General features: G+C 27.2%; 2 protein-coding genes and 1 long non-coding RNA gene across 7 annotated transcripts in view; 1 reads left to right on the top strand and 2 right to left on the bottom strand.

Moving 5' to 3' along the window:
• Nucleotides 1–385: 385 nt before the first annotated feature.
• LOC130670218 (ras-specific guanine nucleotide-releasing factor RalGPS2-like) lies at nt 386–18475 on the top strand. 4 transcript variants are annotated; one of them, XM_057473505.1, is made up of 12 exons: nt 394–712; nt 1214–1444; nt 4762–4934; nt 5111–5515; nt 5616–5811; nt 6502–6674; nt 7350–7550; nt 7721–7795; nt 9520–9702; nt 11582–11767; nt 12588–12709; nt 13695–18475. In XM_057473505.1, the coding sequence occupies exons 2-12, from the start codon at nt 1370–1372 to the stop codon at nt 13820–13822; spliced, it is 1917 nt and encodes a 638-aa protein (XP_057329488.1). In that variant the 5' UTR covers nt 394–712; nt 1214–1369; the 3' UTR covers nt 13823–18475. The 4 variants fall into 4 exon arrangements, with proteins under 4 accessions (XP_057329490.1, XP_057329488.1, XP_057329487.1 ...); XM_057473504.1 differs by having other exon boundaries at nt 394–797; XM_057473507.1 differs by lacking the exon at nt 4762–4934 and having other exon boundaries at nt 386–797.
• Nucleotides 12343–23747, bottom strand: part of LOC130670225 (uncharacterized) — a 94508-nt gene continuing 83103 nt past the window's right edge. The window contains exons 3-4 of one of the 2 annotated variants that reach the window (XR_008990331.1): nt 13350–13434; nt 12343–12919 (exon numbers count right to left, since the gene is read on the bottom strand). This is a non-coding gene — a long non-coding RNA (uncharacterized LOC130670225). Of the gene's footprint in view, nt 12920–13139; nt 13435–23747 lie in introns of those variants that run through there. The other variant, XR_008990330.1, reaches the window with a different exon arrangement.
• On the bottom strand, nt 18424–22032 carry LOC130670223 (uncharacterized). Its single transcript, XM_057473519.1, has 4 exons — nt 21814–22032; nt 21388–21521; nt 20205–20338; nt 18424–18893 (listed from the first exon to the last, which is right to left on the bottom strand). Exons 2-4 carry the CDS (start codon nt 21494–21496, stop codon nt 18723–18725), a joined length of 414 nt encoding a protein of 137 aa, XP_057329502.1. The 5' UTR covers nt 21497–21521; nt 21814–22032; the 3' UTR covers nt 18424–18722.

Below are 23747 nucleotides of genomic sequence, written 5' to 3'. Positions count from 1 at the left end.
TGCAAAAGTCAAGGGATTGCACCAATTTAAATAATTTATCATTTACTTTTCCTTGTTTATTTATTTTTATTTACTCTTATCTTAAATCTTTCATCAGATTTTATATTTTATTTAAAATTCATGCAGTTGCCAGGCTTATTTCCATCATCTAAAATAATATCTAGACATTTTAAATTCAAAAATTCAAATAAAGACCAAGACCAAGAATTAAATCAACTGTCGAAATTCAATATTTAGTTAATTGTCATTCATTTACATACATATGTATACCTATATATATACACATAAAGTCTCAAGTGCACAACAATACAAATGTTCATGACTTTTGTCATAATAATATAATCAGTTTCAGTAGAAGGGGAAATTTTATTGGCGACTCTGTTTTACTCCCGTTGTACGTCAATCAGCAGCGAGTTTTTTTTTCTATCTTATTTAATGTCGTCACTTAGTATTAACACAAGTCAACACTCGTTTACACATATATATACATATATATTTATTACATTATACATATATTACATATATACATAAATTTTAGTTGTTTGGATTTATTTCGAGCGTAGACGCATATCGGAAAGGAAGAGTGACGTTATTTAAACCGGATAAATATTAAATGTGACTTAAATTAATATATATTTTTTTATTTATCAGTTAATTGAAGTTTTTTTAATTTAAAAATCATCAGTTAATTTATAAAGACTAAGTATTTCGGGTAAATATAAAACAAGTGTGCAGTTTTCTCAGTGTTTTTGTTTGTTAACCTAGAAAAATTATTTGAATTTGTTTATTTAAATTTGGTAATAATTATTTATATATTTATTTATTAATGACAGTTTTTTGTGGTATTAATTATTATTTGTGTTATTTAATTTGCTTTGATATGATAATTATTAATTTATTTTTAAAACGTAATTAATGCGTGAAGTTTATTTTTAATTCTATGACGTTTTATTTAAAAAGAATGAATATTTTTTTTAATTTTTAAATTTCTGGAGGAGGATTAAGTTTTAGTTAAAAGCTGAATGATTTTAAAAATAGAAAAACATTTTCAAGGTTAAAAATATTTTTACGCGGTTGTTTATTTATTTCTGGAGTAAAGAATTGTATGAGTAATAATATAATTATATAATTATGATGTAAACATAAATTTTTGTTGTTTATATATGTAAATATGTCGCATTAATATATTTGTTTTGTGTAAAATGTGTTGCAGGTATTTATGCTTGGTATCAAAGGATAGAGAGATAAATACTAGATTAAATAATCACAATAATAGTGATAAAAATAAATAATTAAATTATAAATAAAAATATAAACAAGTGGGCAAAGAAATAAAACATGTGATGCGACTTTTACGAAACGGAATTGCATGGTTGAGATGCATTATACGTCGATATCCCACGATTTGTCTGGTGAATTTTTTTCTTCACACAAAGGATCAAAAGTAATTATTTTTTTCTTTATGTTTATTGTTTTTTAAATATTTATTTATGAGTGTCAATGTAGCAGACGTGAAACAGTTTTTGAATTTTTTATAAATAAATTAATTTAGTAAAAAAATGCGCGTACTAATTTTTCATTTATCTAAATACGCATTTTTTTATTTTTATTTATTTATTGTATAATTTTTAAAAGATTGACAGTTGTCAGATTGAATTCGCAGACATGAGATAATTTATAAATTTTGAATAATAATGGAATTTAAAAAAATGCGCGCGTTGATTTTTCAATTTTCTAAATACGCATTTTTTTATTTTTATTTATTTATTGTATAATTTTCAAAAAATTGACAGCTGTCACATAGAATTCGCACTCATGTGAATGTAGTAGATAGGAGATAATTTATAAATTTTGAATAATAATAGAATTTAAAAAAATACGCGCGTTGATTTTTCAATTTTCTAAATACGCATTTTTTCTACTCATATTTTTGTATTCAAAAATTTAAAAAACTGCTGTCAGTTACATTCACTCATATTAGTTTGATTTTATTGTGACTTTGCTTCGAGTTTTAATCTTTATTGCTTGGAAAAATTTTATACAGAGTTGCTACTTGAGAAACGTTTATTTTTTTACACAAGTGTTACAAGGATATTTTATCGTTTAAATAAATATTAATTCACTTCAATTATCTATTAAATGTAGTGCTGTTTATTTTTGTAACACTAATTGTCTAAGTATTTTAATTAATTTTATTTTAAAAGACTTTTATCTTCGAATTTGAGTCTTATTTTTTTTTATACATAATTTGTACATCTGTTATCCAGACTGCAATTATTGTCTCTTTTGAAATTATATTTTTCCAACGGCCTTGAAATTGGCGAAAGCTGTTTGAATAAACAAGTAAATGAACTTTCAAAGAATATTAAATTAGTCGATAGAATTGATAATAAAATTGATAAATAATTTTATTGTCTATTAGTTTACAATTAACTAACAACAATTTTTTTACTCACTGATGGGTGTAAATTAAATATTTCGCAAATTCCACTTTTTTTCTAATTTCATTTAACTTCTAATTGACATCAACTGTAAATATTTTTTTTTAATTCATCTCGGCGAAATTGTAACGGCGTATCCCTTTTTTCAATTCATGCTTGAACTTTTTTAAATTAATTATCAAAATTTGAATACGGTCATTACAATTGAAAGTCATTGAATATTTTAAAAAAATGGGGGCACTGTCTGAGAACGGCCTTAAAATAATTTTAAAAAAGTTCGTCGTGTCACGTTTTGAAGTTTAGAATAGTCGCCCTTTTTTTAACGATTTTTTTACAGGCGTATGAAATTGTAAAATTCAAAAATTATTTTTCAAAAGATGACTTTTAAGTACAACAAAGTTTACTTAAAATTATCTTATCATTAAAATCGAAAGTTACTTTTATATTTTTTCCGAGCCAAGGTATAGGGTATCAATAAGATTTTCTGAGGTTGTCAACAAATATGACAACTTATAAAAATATCTGGAGGTTGGACTTGAGATACGTTCGTAAATTCTTTAACGCTCCGTTTACTTTTAAAAATTCTCTAAAAGTTATCTTATTGATATCCTGTGCCCTAGTTAGGCGATAATAAATTCAGTATTTAAATAGTAATAATCTACTGTCAATAATATTTTTATTACATCAAACATCAGAACAAAGTCCAAAATTTTTTTACTGTTTTACAAATAAAAATTTATTTAAATTCGGGTAATATTAAACTATTTAAATAGAATACTTTAAATACTCTTGAACTTCTGTTATCATCTTATTTATTTCTCAGCATTTTGAACTTGGTTGACTTACTTGTAAATTTTAGTTCAAGTTTTAAGAAGTAAATCCATGGCAACTAAAGTTTATTAAGCTCGATAAATAATTCCTCTATTTTAATATTATTTAAGCTGCGTATTAACACATTTAAATATTTTTTATTTTAAATCATTTTTTTAAATGTCATATATTTTATTATTAACAAAATAAGCTGATGTTTAATTATTAATGTCTTAAATATTCTGAACATCAACAAACTTTTAAATCCAAAGGGACAAACTAATATTTACATACAAAAAAAAGACACAAATAATAATTTTAAAAATGTGTCATCCGACCATACCCGGAATGGAAAAGTATATTTCTTATTTATGAAATTTCATACTTATTTTTTGGGTAATTATTTCAATTGGATTCAAAGATGAGTCAATTCGATCGATTATTTTAAAAGTTGCGGAAATTTTTCTTATTTTATAAGAAATTGTCTTATTAATTTCTTGTAAAAATTCGAGATTATTAATTTGTTATAAGAAACTTGTAAAACAAAAGTTATGGAGTGAAAATCAAAGTAAATTTCACGAACTTCAAAATTCATTTTACGAAATTAAGTTATCGCTTCCGGTTCAAAAGTTATTTAAGAATAAAGTAAAAAATGATATTTTTACGAAAAGCAAAAAAAAATTCAAACTCTCACATCTTCTTAACTATTCGATCGATTTTGCTCATCTTCGAACTTGATCAAGGTAATTTCCCCAAGAAAAAGTGTACCGAGTTTCATTAAGATCCGATAATAATTGTAGCCAGCATCCATTTGATATCTCGCGCCATATCACATATATACAGTCGAATCGCGTTATAAGTCCGCCTACAGGGGTGTAGGGGAATATAATTCTAAGAATTTCTGTACCCCCACTTCTGCTCAGCAGTTGAACGTCGTAACTCACTTCCCCTACTTTGCAACCGTGTAAGTGTGTACATGATTATTTTCGTAGTTACAGAAGGGGAATGTCTTCCAAGAAATATAAGTCGGCGGACTTATAACGCGACTGGACTGTACATACATATACAAATTTTTGAATATGGCATTTTTTGACAAAATAAATCATATTAGGGCAAAATTCTTTTAAAATTGCGACATGAGATCTTCTTCTAAAAGAAACATAACTACTCTGTAAAAAATTAGGAGTGAATTCGGAGTGATTACGTGACTGTCACTCCGAGTTCTGGATTTAAAAAAAAATCAATCTGTATGCGGAGTAAATAGTGAGTTTGTTTTAACTCCCCTTCGGAGTCAATTTCACTCTGAGGAGATTAAATAAAGAAACAGTCATCCGCTCCTTATTTACTCCGGATTCACTCCGCTAATTTTTCACTGTAAAAAAAAGCAACTCTGTTATTAAATTAAAAATTAACAAGGCATTTATTATATTTAAAATAACAATTAATTGTCGTAATTAACCGCTTGCATAAATTAGTTACTAGTGAGTTTTATTTTGTTTTGAATTGTCAGGATAAATATTTTGCCAATGATACTAACTCCTTCAGTGGTAACTTGTTACCTGGTGACATGAACCAAGGCGATAAAAATTACAAGGACCGTAAAGAACACAAAGAAAAATATCGGCCGTACCGGAAATACTCAGAGCTGACACCACCAACTCAACATTCCTATGATAATTATGGGTTGGTCAATAAAGCAACAACTATTTTTATTATTAATTTATTACTATTCAAACTAATTATTGGCTAATTTAGCTGAAATATATGTCGACAATAACGTACACTTAACTTTCTCTGTCTATTGATAGTCAATAATTAATTTAGTAACAGTAACAATGAAATAACGTTTTAATTAACAGCAATTCGTTGGCAAGTAAGTCAAACTCATTACCAGGACGATGTAATACGACATTGCATGGATCCGAACCACTTGTGGCGACTGGAATTCCACCAGAAGATCTTGCAACCCAGTTAACACTCTTAGACTTGAGTGTTTTCAAAGCAATAAGACCTGAAGAGCTGTCGAGTTGCTCGTGGAATAAAAAAAATAAACTTCTTGTTGCTCCAAATGTCGTGGCATTTACTCGACGATTTAATCATGTCAGTTTTTGGACAGTCCAGGAAATTCTTAATTTTTCAACGCCCAAACAGAGATCGGAAATGATTGCGCACTTTATTCGGGTCGCTAAGAAATTATACGACTTGAATAATATGCATTCATTATTTGCTATTATATCCGGTCTACAAAGTGCTCCAATATATAGGTAACGAAGTAGAATGACTCATTGTAATTATGTGGTATTTTTAGATTGCTTTTACTAATTGATTAATTATTTACTTAATTGTTTTATTTATTTTTTTCAGGCTCAATAAAACTTGGGCATGTATTTCGAAAAAAGATAAATGTACATTTGATAAACTTGCTGAAGTATTTAGTGATAAAAATAATTGGACTAATTTACGTGAACATATGGAGACACTTAAATTACCATGCATTCCTTATCTCGGTTTATTCCTTACTGATCTTGTATACATTGATATGGCTCATCCACCATCTAAAGTACGTCATAGTTATTATTAGGGACAAGATTTTTGCCGTAACTTCGAGATGAATGGTTCAAATGTTTAATATTACGGCGAAAATATTAGTCTTATGAAAAAACTTGTCAAACAAAAGTTGTAGGAAATTTTATTTTCTAGAGAAAATGTCTCTTATGATTTTTTTATACGACCAATATTTTCACCGTAATTCCAAAATTTAGATTCATAATGAATAATTCAAGTTTTTAATTATGATAATCTTAATTTTGAAATAACGGTGAAAATATTGGTCGTATAAAAAAATTTTTAAAATAAAAGTTGTAGAAAATTTTATTTTCTGGAGAAAATGTCTCTTATGATTTTTTTATACGACCAATATTTTCATCGTAATTCCAAAATTCTGACTTATAATGAATAATTCAAATTTTTGTTAATTATGATAATCTTAATTTTGAAATTACGGTGCAAAAATTGGTCGTATAAAAAAATCATAAGAGATATTTTCTCTAGAAAATAAAATTTCCTACAACTTTTATTTGAAAAATTTTTTTATACGGCCAATATTGCCACTGTAATTTCAAAATTTGATACCATTAATTATTAATTGTTATTTTTAAATAAAAGCAAAAATCCTGGACCTTGTTATTATTATTATTATTATTATAAATATATGAATATATAAAATGAATAAATTTAATTTGAATTACAGAACAATGAAAATCATCAGCGTGCCATAAAAATGAATACTGTATTAACAAGAGTGACAGTTTTTCAAGCAAGTGAATATCCTGGGATAATTCCATTACCTGATGTCCAAAGATATTTAAATAATGTCCGTTATATTGAAGAACTGCAAAAGTTTTTAGAAGATGATCATTTCAAGTAATTAATTATTTATTAATTTATAGTACTGAAGTAAAAGCTCGAATTATTGACGCTAAAAAATATGTTAGACATACACACGATAGCAGGACTTTCTTGTCAGGAAGTTGGTGTCAATAAGTTGCGATCATGTTGACGGCAACTTTCAGCTTTTGTACTGTTGACTACAAGTCGTTACCAACTTTCCTTGAAAGTTAGCGACAATCTATTGCCGCAACCTTTTGAGGAAATTAAAGACGACTTTCCGTTAACTAATAGAATGTCAATTTTTGCTACCAAATTTCTGAGAAAATTGAATGCGACTTTCCGCTAATTAAGGAAATGTCAATTTTTGCGGTCAAATTATCTTATTTTATACATCTCGTATTTCAATAAATAATTTTTACGGCTGATAAATAAAATATTTTGATAAGATTAAAATATTGTTTATGATTAATCACGTTTACTAATTATTGACACGTCATATGACTTCTATTGAATCGACAGTTTCTGCGCTATTTTAAGACCGCGATTTTTTTTTTATTTACTTTTAAAAATATTTAAAAAAACTATATAATAAACTGTCAATAATTGGGTCTTAGACTTTATTTTTAAATATTTTACTGTCATTAAAAAAAAAAAATGTTTTGTAATAACAATAATAATTATTAATATTTCTATATTTTATTTCTTAAGATTGTCAATAAAACTTGAGCCCAACTCACCGGTCGCTTCATCAAGCAGCAGTAAAGAGTCCGTGGGCGATGTTGTAACAGGTGTAGCTGCACTGTCATTGTCTCCAGCACGTGGTTGCGCGGGATCTTTGAGATTACACGCAGCCTCAGCTGCGAATAAATTTGTCCCTGGTCATCGTAAATGTCGAAGTTTAGGAACAAAGTAAGTAAAGATTATTCTTAATCATAAAAGTAATAGATCAAGTAAAAAAAAGGTGACAGTTTAGATTAATAATTAATACTAAAAAGGGTTTGGTTTAATTGCAATATTTTAATACTAAAAAAAAAAGAGAAATCCTGTGATTTTTTATGGCTTTATTATGGCTCTGTCAGATTTCGTAGCACGAGCCTTCCACGCAACTTCCATAAGCAAGGAGGCCGATATGGAACTAGCTTTGGAACTTCTGGGTGAGTCCCGTACCAGGATCATGAATTTTAGGGATTCAATAACATTATTTTAGTGAACGATTTATACTTTTATTATTATCGTTAATCAAATTATTATTATTATTATTGTTATTATTATTATTATTATTATTAGTGATTGGCTTTATGATAAGATTATTATTATTATCATCATGTCTATGGCACCTTGGATCGAGGCATCGTGGATTATGTAGACTCTGCATGTGATTAATTTTTAATTATAATTTACTACACACTTTGTGTATCGAAGATGATTAATTTTATACCCGTGTAAAAAAATGTTCATAATGAATTTAAATATAAATTTAATCTCGAAACTCAGATTGTGACACAAATATGACTTTCATCATGAATTTGTATCAAGAACTTTAATCACGTCAAAATTATGACAGTAAAATTTAAATCCAAGTGATCCAAAGTTCATTTACTAAATTAATTTTTCAATCGAAACTGATTTACGTAAATCAAGCATTTGATAAAAGAAGTTTATTGGTAATTTCTGAATCGATAAATTTTACAAAAGGTTTAATTCAGGCAAGTTTCTATCGAAATCATCCCAAGTCCAATTCAAAGACGTAATAAATTAGTTTTATAATTGGTACTGATTTACTAGACGAAAAGTTGGAGTAAATTCATGATGAAAGTCATACTTGTGTGTACCTGAAGATCGGAACGTTTTTCGCGCAACGAAAATAAAAAAAATTTATGTAATTTGACTTCAAACGTGACTTAAGAAGTAGTTAGGAGTGACCTGAAATTTTTGGCTGACGTGCGAAACATTTCAGAAATCTAGATCCAGTAGAGGTTTTTACTTTTCATTTCATTCCGGGAAAAACGTTCCGATCGTCAGGTACGTATTTGTGTCACGTTCTGAGTTTCGTCATGAAATTCAAATCTAAATTCATTATGAACGAAAATTTTTTTCACTCGGGTAATTTATTTTCGTTATTTTATAATTTCTAAATTATTATTTAATAGGTAAAAATTTTTCATAGGTAAAAATTGACAATATTTTCGTTTAAGTTAATTACAATAAATGATACTAAATTTAGCCGACGTCTAATAATTTTTGAATTTTTTTCGAAATGACGAATTATAGAAAAAAAATTTTCAGTTCATTACACGTATAGTTGTTTTGATTTTCTACATGCAGTTTTTTTTTTTTTAATTAAAGGCCTCAGACATTACCCCCCCCCCCCCCCCTCCCCCACACTTGTAACTGCGTATCCCTCTTTTCAATTAATGCTTAAAATTTTTTAAAAATTAATCATCAAAATTTGAATACGGTCATTACAATTGAAAGTCATTGAATATTTTTAAAAAAGGCGGGGGGGGGAGGGTTGCCTGATAATGGCCTTAATTAGTTGAAAAAAACTTGAAAAATTGTTACTCATCCGCTAATATCAGGATCATTATAATAAATTATTATTTAGCATGTTATAAATTTTTAAATAGAATACAAAATATATATGATAGGATTTTATTTATTTTATTAATTAATAGTGCTTGTTATTAATTATCTAAATAAAATAACGAAAGTATTGTCTTGAACGTCCATTATCGAACGTGGAAGCGAAATAAAATCTATTAAATGCTTGTCATCCCAATGCATGACAATATCATTTATAGTAATCATTAAATTGTATTGATAAATAATATCTAATCTACAATAAATATTATTAAAATTTATATATTTGTATTTTCAGTATATTTGGTAAATCAAACGTAACACCTGTGGAAACAAGTCAAGTGACTGTTCGTCATCTACTAGATGATTCAGTACTAGAAGAGCCTCATTTGGTATCACCGACTGTTGATATTGATCAGAATTCACCAGAGACTCCTGTTGATTCACTTAATGACGACTGTAGCTTACTTTCTCGTGTCAGGTAATTTTATTCGAATTTGATTTTAATAATTTGTAGAAATCTAAGTATCGTATTTGCCCTCACCCGTGTAAAAAAAATTCAAAAAAAGTTCAATATTAGATTGATGTTTTATTATGCCAAGGCACAGGCCAAATGACAAATTTCAAGTACATAATACAGTATATAATATTTTTAAATTAAATACTAAGTAGGGGTGTGCGAATATCATTCGAATCGAATCGAATCGAATTTTATTATTCGCTTCGAAATTCGGCTAATTCAAATTATTCGAATAGTTCAAATAATTGTCTTGTGCTCTTAAATTAATCGATTTCGATGGAAAAGTTGTCTTGTTCGATGATCCTGAAGTTAGCAGACATTTACAAATTTTTGAATTTTCGTTCTTCACCAAATCAATTGCAAAAAAATGAAATAAAAATATGCACATGTAGAAAATTTAAAAAACTACAGGTGCAATTTTTTCAAATATTTTTTTTTTTATGGTTTATCGTCTAAAAAAAAAATCCAAAAATTATTAGACGTCTGCTAGCTTCAGTATCATCTTGTTCGAGTGTATTTGACTCAATTTGAATATTTTTTTCCATAGAATTCATTACTAAAATAATAAAAATTTTATTGTAAGAAAAGTGTCATCCGGAATGAAAAGGTAAATTTCGTATTTTGATTCGAAAATTCTACATAAATTAAATAAAACATGCTACACGACAATAGTATATTACACACCTACAGAAGTAAAGTAAGAAATGTCTCAGATCACATGTAATTGTTGGCCGAGGCGAAGCCGATTTAATATACTATTAAATTTTTGCATGTCAGACAGTCTGCAAGATCTCTTAGAAATTCGATTTTCGAAAATCGGACCGAAACCAATAACTTTCCAAATTTTTGAAAATTTACAATTTTCTTAGCGGGAAGTCAAAAATGTTGATCATTACGACGAATACGAATTCTTCTTTAATTTAATAATTAGTTTATTATTTGGTTTGAATTCAGATTATTCGAAAAATTCGAGTGATTCGAATAATTCGAACTATTCGCACACCCCTAATACTAAGTAAAAAATGAGAGTACATAATAATGAACATAATTATAAAGTATAGAATGAAATATACGATAGATTCAACTCAAAACGCCTTTCACTATACAAAAGATCTAACTAAATATTTACTGTCACGATTCCTCAATAAATTAATAATATTATAATTAACAAAATTCCTGAGCACTTTTATAATAGAAAGAAAAAAAAATAACAGAATAATTTAGTAATCTTAATGATCTTAAGCTGAGCACCATCAGACAATTTATATTAATAGTCCGTTTAACAAATAGTCGAAGACTTTGATTTTAAACCCTTCCAAGCTGCTTGAATTTACAATTCCACTTTGTAGTTCCTCCCACATCTTTATGACCGAAACCAGGAATGATTTCTCAATATGTGGAACTTTTAAACTTGATATAGACTAGAACTTTTTTAATTTTGATAGTAAAAATAAAAAGTTTATCTAGGATTTTAGGGTAAATTTTACCCTGGTTCCGAAAAAGTTCAAAAACCTCAAATTGAGAATTTTTTTTTATTCTTACGAGAACTTTTTCGGAACGAGAGTAAAAAGTTTTTACAAATGTCTTTTAAAAAATTTTTTTTTACTCAAAATTCGCTCATATAAAATCTTCGATAAACTTTTTTTTGTTTACTATCAAAATCACAAAAGTTTCACTCGAAGTAGATTAGAAATCTGTCTCAAGTTAAGAAGTTCCACATGTCGAACTTTTTTTGAACGAATTTTTTTTACACTGATGTAATTTTAGACATTAATGTGTTGAGTAAAAATTTTGAATATTTAAAAAATGTCATCTATTAATTTTTATTTTTAAACTTTAGTACACTTCCTATTTTACCTTGTGAAATTGATGGTGTAATGGAACCACGATGTTCAATGCAAGGGTCATTGAGACGCAAAGTTGTTCTAAGAGATGGTAAAAAACCCGCCGTCTCCACCTGGCAGAGATATTGGATCCAATTGTGGACGACGTCGATCGTATATTTTTCCCCGAAATGTTTCAAAGGGTAAATTTAAATTTTTTATTTTCCTATATATATTTTTCATGCACACAAATGTTCAATACCCTACAAAAGTCACGAGTACTAAAGATTTTCTGTTAGTATTAAATTTTTTTTTGTTAAGCTTCAGATAATCGGATGAGTGTACAAAAAAATTTATGAAACTACTCGTTAATTTTTTTTTTTTTTTTTTTTTTTTTTTTCATTTGAAAGGATACAATTTTTTACACCTCTAAAAAATCATAAAAATTTATTATCTTTTGTAGGTTGGTAGAAATTCTATGAAATAAAAAAATTTAATCTCCTTTTTGAATTTAAGCTTTTGCGAATTAAATTTTAAAAGTAAAGCAAAAGTAAACACTTTTTTTTTTGTATCAAGCAGAATATTTGTATTAAGATAATCCGGTCACTAATAAAAAAAAACCATCAAATATTCAAATTTACTTTTAAAAATTTATATTTGTAAAATTTTGTCTCATTATTGATATTTTTAAAAAATCAATTCAATGAACTTTTATGCCAAAAAATTGAAAAATTATGTAATAAAAAATGTAAAATTTAATTTTTACATTTGCTTGGCAATTGATATTATCAATAAAATGTATAAATTATTAAAATTTTATTTGTATAAATACATACAATGTAAGTTAATTATTGATTTTAAAAAGTCACGAGTTAGTTTAGACAGCTGCGTGACTGTTTCAATTTTAAAGATTACCTGTAGCGGGTACATTGACATTAGTTTATAAAATTATAATATAAATATATATGTATATGTATATATTTATATGTATAAATAAATAATTTTTTTTATCTTTATTTTCAGATGTGATAGATCAGATTTTAAACGTGAGCCATATAAAATGGTATCTATATTAGGTTGGATTGTTGAGTATGGTGACAGTATATTTCATCGAGACACATTTCTATTGACTGATCCTAATAAAGGTAATTTATATTTTGATTTAATGCTTAAGGCCATTTTTAGACAGTGCCTCCACCCCCACTTTTTTTAAATATGCTACGACTTCCGTCATGACCGTATTATGTGCTAGTGTTCTTGCAGAAGACTTTTTGATACCAAGAAATTCTATGAAAATCCCATAGAAAATCTAAACCAGAGCTCGGGCTTCTGTACTCTCGAGACTAGACAAGAGACTGAATATTCAAAGAAAAAAATTTTATAATTACTAATATTATTTTTAAATATATACTAAATATATAGATGTAGGGAAGTTCTGTAATAATTAAACCAAAGACAGTTCAACCAAACGACACTTCAATCGAACGACAGTTCAACCTAGTAACACTTCAACTGAAAATAACCTGGACCCCCTTATTTAGGTGCCCTCTTATCAGGGATTTTTTGTCGGTTGAAATGTCGCTAGGTTGAACTGTCGTTCGGTTGAAGTGTCCTCGGTTGAACTGTCTTCAGTTTAATAGTCGCGGCACCATGTAGGGAATAGTAGTCTTATTAATTATGAGAGTGTATATTGTTAATTCTTAATTTTATTTAAATTGGACATAGAGATGAAATACATAAAATACTTATGCGACCTTCTCAGTTGACTACAACTTACAGACCTACATTTCAAATTTAGTTAAGATCCAAGACCCAGCAATCGCTTTTTTCACACTGTTATTTCTTTGGGACCCTTGGCTCTTTTCTTGCACTGCAATAAAACAACAGATGTTAAGAGTTTACTCATAAACACAAATTTTAAAATCTTAATCCCTAAGTATAATCCCATAAATCATACTCTTACATTTATTACTTAAGTGTCTTTTAGTGAAAGTTTCTAAAATAAAATAAAATAAACCAATACTTAGAATCTATAAAAAAAAACACATACGCGCGTACTTAAAATATTCTACGATCCTACATAGAGTTAAAGAAATTTATTTAACTTGAGTTACAAATGATTTGTTGCAGGCAATGTCTATAAATTTCGTGCTGGATCAAGTGAATACGCAGAGCAATGGGTGAAAGAACTTCGCGCGATTGTAAGAGGAGTGATTGATAAAAAACCTATTCCCGCAAATCTCATGTCTTTTGAGTGAATTATTATTTTTTGTTAAGTTATCATAATTTTCACATACAGCTCATACAAATAATAATAATAATATACTTGATGCTTGATATTTCATGATATTGCCAACGCGTGCGCCGTAAAAAAGTTAAATTAAAAATTAATAACGAAAATAAAATAATTTGCTTATTATAAACATTAAAAGCAGTGCTATGTATCACAATGTGTGTGCTAATAGCTTTGCGAGAGCCTAAATTATTACGTATTAATTTATATTAGTAACTTTTATGTTCTCTCGTATTTAATTTAAAAATTCATATACTTTATATAATTTAATTTAATTGACATCATAAATTAATAGATAACACTGCCAGATTTATTGAGATAAAAAATTCATTTATTATTTATTTATTTTTATCATTTAATAGTCAGGAATTTTATTTTACTAAATATTATATATATTTTCTCGTAGAATAAATTTTGCTTTTTTGGCAATCAATAACTTGTAGAGCAATAACTTTTTTATTAGATCTTAGGTGTAATTAATCGGCTCAATTTTTAAATGCTCTCTAAATTTTTTTTTTTTTTTATTATCTACATAATCACTAACATGCTCAATTACAATAGACATTTATTTATTAATAATTAATAAATTAATAAATTAGTATCAATATTTTTTATTTAATGAAAGTAATTACGTAATTTATTGTCTTTAATAATTTTATAATTATAAATTTATGAAATTCAATTAAATGATAATTAAGATAAATTGAGCCGGTTGTAATTTATTTTTGCTTGTTTGCATATATCTAAGACTGTCAATTATATTAATAACACAAGCGACTGTAAACCAGATGATAAAAACTATCGATAACTAAATTTTTTGAGACTAAATTTACATGTAACTTTAAAAAAAATATTTCGATTTAAATTTATTAAAATTTCATTAAATATTTTATTCATAGAAAAATCATCGTACTTGTAAATTAAACCGTTATACGAGAGATAAGAATGAATTATTAAGTGTGTTTGTGAAAATAAATTACACAGAAAAAAAATATTTCTTGGAGCGAGAAAAACTTTGAATTATTAAATAAAAAAAATTTTCCTACACGGAAAAAAATTGTACTGGTTACTGTTCTGCGTAGTAATCAAGGAAGTATACATTTTAACATGACTGATTCATACACGGAAAGAATAATATAGTAGTGGCACACTGAAAAAAAAAAATTTGCTACCGTAACAAAAGTCAAGATTACGCAGCTATTTATTAAGATAACAAATCCGTCTTGGTCAACGCAACTAAATGACATTTGTTGTGGCAAGTAATGTGAAGTTGCCGTTGTAACAAATGAATGTGTTGAGCAAAATATTATTTATTTGTTCACAATTGTTATCTGGAAAATAACTGTCTGTCCAAATTGAGCTAAGTATCACGTTTACACCTATGACCAATACTGACTATCAGCCTTAGCAATGTATTAGATGTAAAAAATTCTATGCGTATCCGAAAAGTTTTCCTCAACACACATTATTTGTTAAAACAGCAACTTCACTTTACTTACCACAACAAATGTCATTTAGTTGCGTTAACCAAGATAGTTTTGTTATCTTAACAAATAGCTGCGTAATCTTGACTTTTGTTACGGTAGCAAATTTTTTTTTTCAGCGCAACTCTCTGGGATAGTACTGAGTACTTTCTGTAATAGAAAAATTCCAGACAGTACTGTATGCAATCTAGACTGTATTCACTACTCTCTAGATAGTACTGAGTACTATCCCTGACAGTACTGAATATAGTCTAGACAGTAGTTGATACAGTCTAGATAGCATACAGTGTAAAAATTATTATGCCGCATCACAATTATTATAATGTATAGAAGTAATTGTTATTAAATCTTATCGATAAGTGTTTCGCGCGTAGTAAGTATTATGATACAGCACAATAATTTTTTGTATGAGCATAATAATTTTTTGGATGCTTCCTTTCCTGTTTTAAGTTTGGTCCACAGCATAATAAAAATTGGTAGGTTTTGAGCCAACATCTTTCTCCGTGTACTATATTGTTTTTTCCGTGTATTGAAACATGATTGAGTCGTTGCTTAACACGTACTATTATTTTTAAAACAGTAACCCGTGCTGTGCTACACAGTACATGAAACACAGACTGGTTACTGTTAAAATAGTCGTTCATAGTTCAAGAGTAAACAAACCTCTCAGCATAGCTTTTGTTACTGTATAGAATACGAACACTTACTAGTTAGTTAGTTCTTCAATAAGGCATTGGGACAACCCATCCAGAACAGTATTCAGTCCTGTTCTGACATGAACACTTCATATGTGTCTATAGTGTCAAGAATAGTAAAGACACATGAAGTTAGTAACCGTTTATGTCAGAATAGGGCTGAATACTGTTCTGGAGGTTAATGAGATCTACGAGATCTAAGTAACCATTCCTGTCACTAAATAGTAAGTGTTCGTATTCCATACAGCAACAAGAACTGTGCTGAAAGGTTTGTATACTTTTGAACTATGAACGACGACTATTTTAACAGTAACCAGTCATATGTTTCATGAGCTGTGTAACATAGCACGGGTTACTGTTTAAAAAGTAATAGTACGTGTCAAGCAATGACTCAATCATGTTTTAATATGAACCAGTCATATTAAAGTGTATTTTTCTTTATATCTCTCGTCGATTACTGCGCAGAACAGTAATCAGTACAATCTACTTCTTTCCGTGTAGGACAGGCAAAAATTTTCCCGCCAAGAAATCATTTTTTTTCTGTGTACAATTTATTTATAATTATAAATTGTAATAACAAAATATTTATAAACTTTTTAAATACCAAAGGATTAAGTTGTAATTTTTGAAATATGTAAATTCGGTAACTTCTTTACAGTATTGGCGGTAAATAATATTTAAACTCAAACAAGAATTTAATAATAATTATTCTAAAAATATTCATCTTTGCTATTAGCTTGCCTTTTTAAACGGCATATCATTAGATTTAATTGTATTAATTGATTAAGCGTGAAAAAAAAGAAATATCATAACTGTCAATGAATATCGTACTTTTAAACCACTGAAATTAATATTTGTTGGCTGTACTAAAATATTATTGCTATCATTAAATCTAATGTGTCAGTGTCATATTTTCGACCAAAAAAAACAATTTTATATTTGTACTGTTAAAATTTTTTTTAGGAGTTTATAAAATTATCTTGCCTGAAAAAAATCTTATTGTTTCGAAACTTCTGCATTGGTTTATCTAAAGCAATAATTATAATTATATATCTCTAATTTAAAATTTATTAATATTATAATTAGAATTATGTGTCATTTGCTTCATTGTATAAACAAAACATATCATATTATTTTTTTTTTGCGATGTGATTAATAAATTACCGTATTCGTGAGGTTAAGAAAATTTATTGGTTGGCAAAGCAGCCGAATATGACCGAAGACGGTCGTATAAAATCGGCAACTACCAAATAGATCCGAAGACAGTCGAGTAGGGTCGGCGACTGCCGAATAAATCCGAAGGCGGTCAAACAATAATACATTTATAAACATAACCAACTTTTGTGGTTAATAAATTTAATTTCTCAAAATTTGACATGATAATTAAAAAAATTAAATTAGTAAATTAATAGAACTGACAATATTCAATCAATAGGTTATTTCTTATAATTGTTATTGTCATTGACCATTTTCTCGATTAATTGAACAATTTCGTGGTACGAACAAAGTAATATTCCGAATTTTGAAACAAACAAACCGCGAAAATTTCAAATTTATCTCAAATTTAAACTTAACTTCGGTAACTTTATCAATTAGCAAATTTTCTTAACCGAAAATTTGGAATCTAAACAAAAATTATAAATCTAATTAATAACTTATAAGGCCGCGCTTTTTTTTAAACAAAAAAAAAAGGTTTCGAATGAATGGAAGAGGCTGATTAAACTAACGTCAATTAAATGAAATTATAATACTTTTTTTACTGAATGATGTGAAAATGGTTACAAAATTGATAACAAAAAAAAACAAGCGATCATAAATTAAAAATTATCTTTATCTCTACACTAGTAGTTGTAATTTTTTTAATAATTGTAACTATATGTTGAGTTATTATATTTTTGTGTACGTGCTATTATTTAGTTTATTGTTTTAGTAACGATGCCAAAAAATATATTAATGTTGCTCTATTTTTCTTCGTTAATTAATTATTTAAATAATTACTTGTACAGATTAATTTAGTCTTTATTTTTTTTATTTTATATATTTTCATCTTGTAAGTTTGTAATCAATAGGAATCCGAATTAACCGATTGTATTTCCTGTGGTTGTGATATCGAACCTGTTGTAAATTTTTTTATTAACTAAAATTATTAAAATTATTGTCAAACTTTTTTTTACGTACAAAAAAATTACATTTTTTTTTTAGGTTAATATTTATATTTTTTTTGAATTCGATCTGAAAAAATGTAAGAATGATTGCGCAGATTAATTAACTAATTAAATAATTAACATCAGAAAAAAATCCGTTGTAATTAAAGTAAATTGATTGCGTACTCACGAGTTTAGACACGCAGGTATAATAATAATTGATATAAAAAAAATAATAAATAATGCAAATCACTTTATTTTTTTATTAACTATTCCGTCATTGGAGTATATGGTACAGAATGTGGCTATTGTCTTTTATGACAAAAAAAAGTCTAATAATAACAATCTATAGATGAAAACAAAAAAAAGTAGACAATAGAATATAAAGTACATTTATTAATTGTATTAGTTATTATTTATTATCGATTAATTGTAAACCATTTCATATTGTGTTGTGTAGATTTTTATGTTGCGAATATAAAAAATTTTTTTCCAAGTTTTTGATTTTATTTTACCATAAGACCTTTCAATATCTTGTTTATTTAGAATGGGCAGCACATTGAACCGACGTCAGACATGTCGACGCAGGTACCGTTTGATAAACAAACCATGCGAAGAAGGATCAAGTTCCGCAAGCTCTGCTGATCCATATTGTATTGGGATTTTACCAAATCGTAGAGATTTGTGGTAAAATTATCTGGAGTTTTCAAATTCTGCAATGATTTATATTGATTTTTTATGAAAATTACTTTTGATAAAATTAAGTGATATGCAGAGTACAGAAGTTTGTGCTTTAGAATAAGAATAAAAAAAAAGAATTCGGCCAAATTTCTTTATATCAAAATTACGATCGCGAGCAAAGTCACGTGAATTAAATTAAAAGATATATTCAAATATCGAATGCCATAAAAGAATGTTGACATTGAGGTTGTAAAAAAAATATGCCAATTAGACAATCAGCAAGACAATGAGCAGGACAATTAGCAAGACCACCAGCAAGACAATTAGCAAGACCGCCAGTAAGACAACGAGCAAGACAATTGTTTTGCTGATGGTCTTGCTAATTGTCTTGCTGATTGTTTTATTGATATATTTTTTTCACAACCTTTATTTCGACGGCTTTAATGACACTCGACATTTGAATATATCCTTTAATTTAATTTACGTGAATTTGCTCGCGATCGTCGTATTGATATAGAGAAATTTGCGGGAATTTTTTTCTTTTATTCTTATTGTTGAACACAAACTTCTGTACCCTGGTGATATGTAATTTATCAAGGCCTTAAGGCTGATGTTTGATGTAGTAACTTTAGTTGCCATAGATTTACTTCTTAAAACTTGAACTAAAATTTACAAGTAAGTCAACCAAGTTCAAAATGCTAAGAAATAAATAAGATGATAACAGAAGTTCAAGAGTATTTAAAGTATTCTATTTAAATAGTTCAATATTACCCGAATTTAAATAAATTTTTATTTGTAAAACAGTAAAAAAATTTTGGACTTTGTTCTGATGTTTGATGTAATAAATATATTATTGACAGTAGATTATTACTATTTAAATACTGAATTTATTATCGCCTAACTAGGGCACAGGATATCAATGAGATAACTTTTAGAGAATTTTTAAAAGTAAACGGAGCGTTAAAGAATTTACGAACGTATCTCTTCCCAACCTCCAGATATTTTTATAAGTTGTCATATTTGTTGACATCCTCAGAAATCTTATTGATACCCTATACCTTGGCTCGGAAAAAATATAAAAGTAACTTTCGATTTTAATGATAAGATAATTTTAAGTAAACTTTGTTGTACTTAAAAGTCATCTTTTGAAAAATAATTTTTGAATTTTACAATTTCATACCCGTGTAAAAAAATCGTTAAAAAAAGGGCGACTATTCTAAACTTCAAAACGTGACACGACGAACTTTTATAAAATGATTTTTAAGGCCGTTCTCAGACAGTGCCCCCACTTTTTAAAAATATTCAATGACTTTTATAGTCTGAGAATGCCCTCGAATACTTACTTGAAATTTTTTTAATAAATTTGTTTCTATTCCAAGAGCTTCGGGAAATTTAGAATCGTGATTACGTGATAGTGGTAGAGATGAATTTTGAAGAATAATATTTCCAAGACAGTAAACTAAAAAATCTTCTCTCTCTAAAAATAAATATTTTTATTAATTTTTGTTATTTCATCGTGAAATTTAAGAATTGCGGGAAAGAAAATATTTGAAATTTTGACCATTTTACCCCCAGTAATTTATAAATAAAATCGATAAGTTCTTATAAATCTCAGCCGACAAAAATAATACTCTCGCAATAGGTTTGCGGAAAATGTTATAGCGTAAAATTTTCTACAAACTTTTTTCATAAAGTCAATAGTGAAGACATGACAAGCGTTCAAACTTAATATTTTATACAAAATCAACTTTGAAGGACTGTAACTTTTAAACAGCTGACCTAAACGAGCTAACTCTTGAAACTTTTCTTTTGTAAAGAATTTAGTTTATCTGAAAAATTATACAATTTGCGCACTTTTCTGATACAATTTTTAAACATTATAAAGCAAAAAATTTGTAAAACAATTTTTACATTATAAAGTCTTGCAAAATTTTTTCCGCAAAATGCGATGATGTTTCCGAATTTTGAATCAGCCGCCTTTTTTAAAATTTTTTTTTAAGGACATTTTCAAACAATACCCCCAACTTTTTGAAAATATTCCATGATCTTACTGTCATATCCGTATTCAAATTTTATCAACCAATTGACAAAAAAATTATGACATTAATCGAAAAAAGGACAACGCAGTCGCAATAGATTTAAAAAAAAAATTACTTGCAGTTGATATTAATCAGGAGTCAAACGAAATTTGGTTAATAAATTTCAGTAAAATTTTATGTTAAATTCATAATTTGAAATTTCGATTAACTCTCAATTTACAACAACAACAACAGTAAGAAATTTTTTTCAAAATCTATATCTCGGCGAAATTGTGACCGCGTTGTCCTTTTTTTCCAATTAATCCTCAATTTCTTTTCGATTCATTAAGAAAATTGAATACGGATGACAGTTGAGTCATTATAGAATTCAAGTGATCAAAAATTGAAGACCATTGAATATTTTGAAAAAGTGGGTGGGGACACTGTCTGAAAATCCCTTCAATAACAATCTCATATATCAGTATAGAAATATTTAAATATTTAATACCTTCTTCGGGTAAAGATTGAAAGAAATTTTGTCCAGGAGGAATTTGTGCTTCAGAAAAACCAAAACATCCAATAATTAAAGTCGCTAATATTATATAATGAAAATTCATTTTTCAAAGATAATTTATGTGTTACCTGAAAATATAATTTGATTACAAAAATAATTTATAAATATTTATTGTAAAATAAAAAAAGGATAATTGACGCAATGAAATATTAATCAAAATGACACTGACGTCTGATAATTTTTGAATTTTTTTAAAAATGATAGATTATAAAAAAAAAAAATTTGAAAAATTGCACTTATGGTTTTTTAAATTTTCTACATGTGTATTTTTTTTTTTTTTTTTTTACTTTAAATTGTGGAAAAAAAATTCAAAAATTATTAATTGTCTGCTAACTTCAGTATCATTAATCAAAAACTTACTTTACAAAATTATCCAATGATCACAAGAACTGACGTGATTCTTCTACAGAAATATAATGATATCTAACTCAGCGATATATCCGCATGATTATTGAAATCTTAATCCTTCTGATAGTATCACAAAAATTAATCACTGATGATTTTCATTTAAAAAATAATATTTTTAGTAAACTATTTATGAAACACCATTTCAAAATTTTATTTGCATATTAAGTCAATGAATTTTTTTTTTAATTATCAAAATCAGTTTTATATTTTATATAAGTTAAATAATAATTACACGCACATTATAAATTATTTTAAGTTAGATATTTATAAATATATTAATTCGTTAAATCCCCCGATATCTCAAGGGGTCATAAATAATGATAAATGACAATAAATATATCAAGCGAAATATAGTAAATAAAGATAAGAAAATTGTAATACTTATATATTTTTTAAATAAAATATAAATTCAAAATTATCTTTGCTTTTATACATAAAATTTTTGTTATCAATGAACAGAATTTAACACCGCGCGGTGTCATAATGAAATAACACCAGTGTAGACGGTGTTAAATCGGTGTAAAAAAAATTCCACTATAGAAATTAGAAAAATAAATATATTACATATAAAAAAATTATAAAAATTTAATGAATATTATCTGGAGGAAATTGTAATTTTGCTATGGACTTCACAAAGTAAAATATTTTGCACATCGAAAAATATTTTAACACCGGGAAATTTTTTTAACAACGATAAAGAATATTTACACCTTCGGCGGTATGATTTTAACACCGCTTTCAGTGCACGGAGAGAAATTTATGGTAACAATTACAATATATTATGGGAATGGTTCCCATAATGCATGGTAACCGGTTTTTTTGAAATGGTGATTATAGGAACGGTACCCATATATATTATAGTAATCATCATAATTATATGGTAACCATTACCATAGCATAATTATAATTATAATCAACATGTAATGTAAACTCTTTACTATAAATTTATATCATTGTACCAAAAGTGACCCTGTTATTGGCCAGTAGCCTGTTGGGTCCATTATAAATAAATAAATAAATAAATAAATAAATATCGCATGTGAAAGAATCATAGTAATGGTTACCATAATGTTATATTAATGGTTACTACAATATTATGGTATTGGTTACCATATATTATGGCAATGGTTACCATAATATTATGATGATTACTATAATATTATGGCAACCATTACCATGATTCTTTCACATGCGATATTTATCATGGACCCAACAGCCTATTGGCCAATAACAGGGTCACTTTTGGTACAATGATATAAATTTATAGTAAAGAGTTTACATTACATGTTGATTATAATTATAATTATGCTAAAATTATTACGCGTGAAGACTTAAAGGCTTAGTTTTAATAGGCTTTACACAGGTAATAGAATCGATGTGGGAACTATTACCATAATGATGGGAATTGTTTCTATATTTATGGGAACTTTTACCAGAAAGGATGGGCCTATATCCCATAATTACAAGTAATCATTACCAAAGCGGTATGGGATGATATTTCATAAACGTACTAGGAACGGTTACCATAAATTTCTTTCCGTGTGCTGAAATTTAACACCTACACTGCTTGGACTTACCCTGGTTTTCTTTCGCAGTGTAAAAATAAGTTATTTTAGGACGAAAAAATTAATGAGCAATTACAGTACTAAAGTTTAAAACTACTAATGCACTATAATTTATTACCATGAAGTTAAGTATTATCTAAAAAATCAATCGCCTAATTCAACTATCAACAACTTCAATGGTGAAGTGCTTTATACTACAATTAAATATGAAGTCAACTAGAAGTATAATTCTCGAATAAATTTTAAATGATACTTCTTTTTGTTATTTTTACTTCACAGGTCTGGTCATTCACATTTAAGTCTGACAGAACTTTATTGTTA

The sequence above is a fragment of the Microplitis mediator genome, chromosome 6, assembly GCF_029852145.1.
Source record: "Microplitis mediator isolate UGA2020A chromosome 6, iyMicMedi2.1, whole genome shotgun sequence".
NCBI lineage: Eukaryota > Metazoa > Arthropoda > Insecta > Hymenoptera > Braconidae > Microplitis > Microplitis mediator.
This window is presented reverse-complemented; position numbering and strand designations above follow the sequence as displayed.

Coding starts and splice junctions, on each gene's coding strand:
- LOC130670218 (XM_057473505.1), top strand. CDS start 1,370: ATGGTTGAGATGCATTATACGTCGATATCCCACGATTTGTCTGGTGAA. Junction 5,812..6,501: donor TGGCTCATCCACCATCTAAA/GTACGTCATAGT, acceptor TTTGAATTACAG/AACAATGAAAATCATCAGCG. Junction 11,768..12,587: donor TCCCCGAAATGTTTCAAAGG/GTAAATTTAAAT, acceptor CTTTATTTTCAG/ATGTGATAGATCAGATTTTA.
- LOC130670223 (XM_057473519.1), bottom strand. CDS start 21,496: ATGAATTTTCATTATATAATATTAGCGACTTTAATTATTGGATGTTTT. Junction 20,339..21,387: donor TCAATCTTTACCCGAAGAAG/GTATTAAATATT, acceptor ATTTATTTTTAG/AGAGAGAAGATTTTTTAGTT. Junction 18,894..20,204: donor ATTTATTAAAAAAATTTCAA/GTAAGTATTCGA, acceptor AAATCATTGCAG/AATTTGAAAACTCCAGATAA.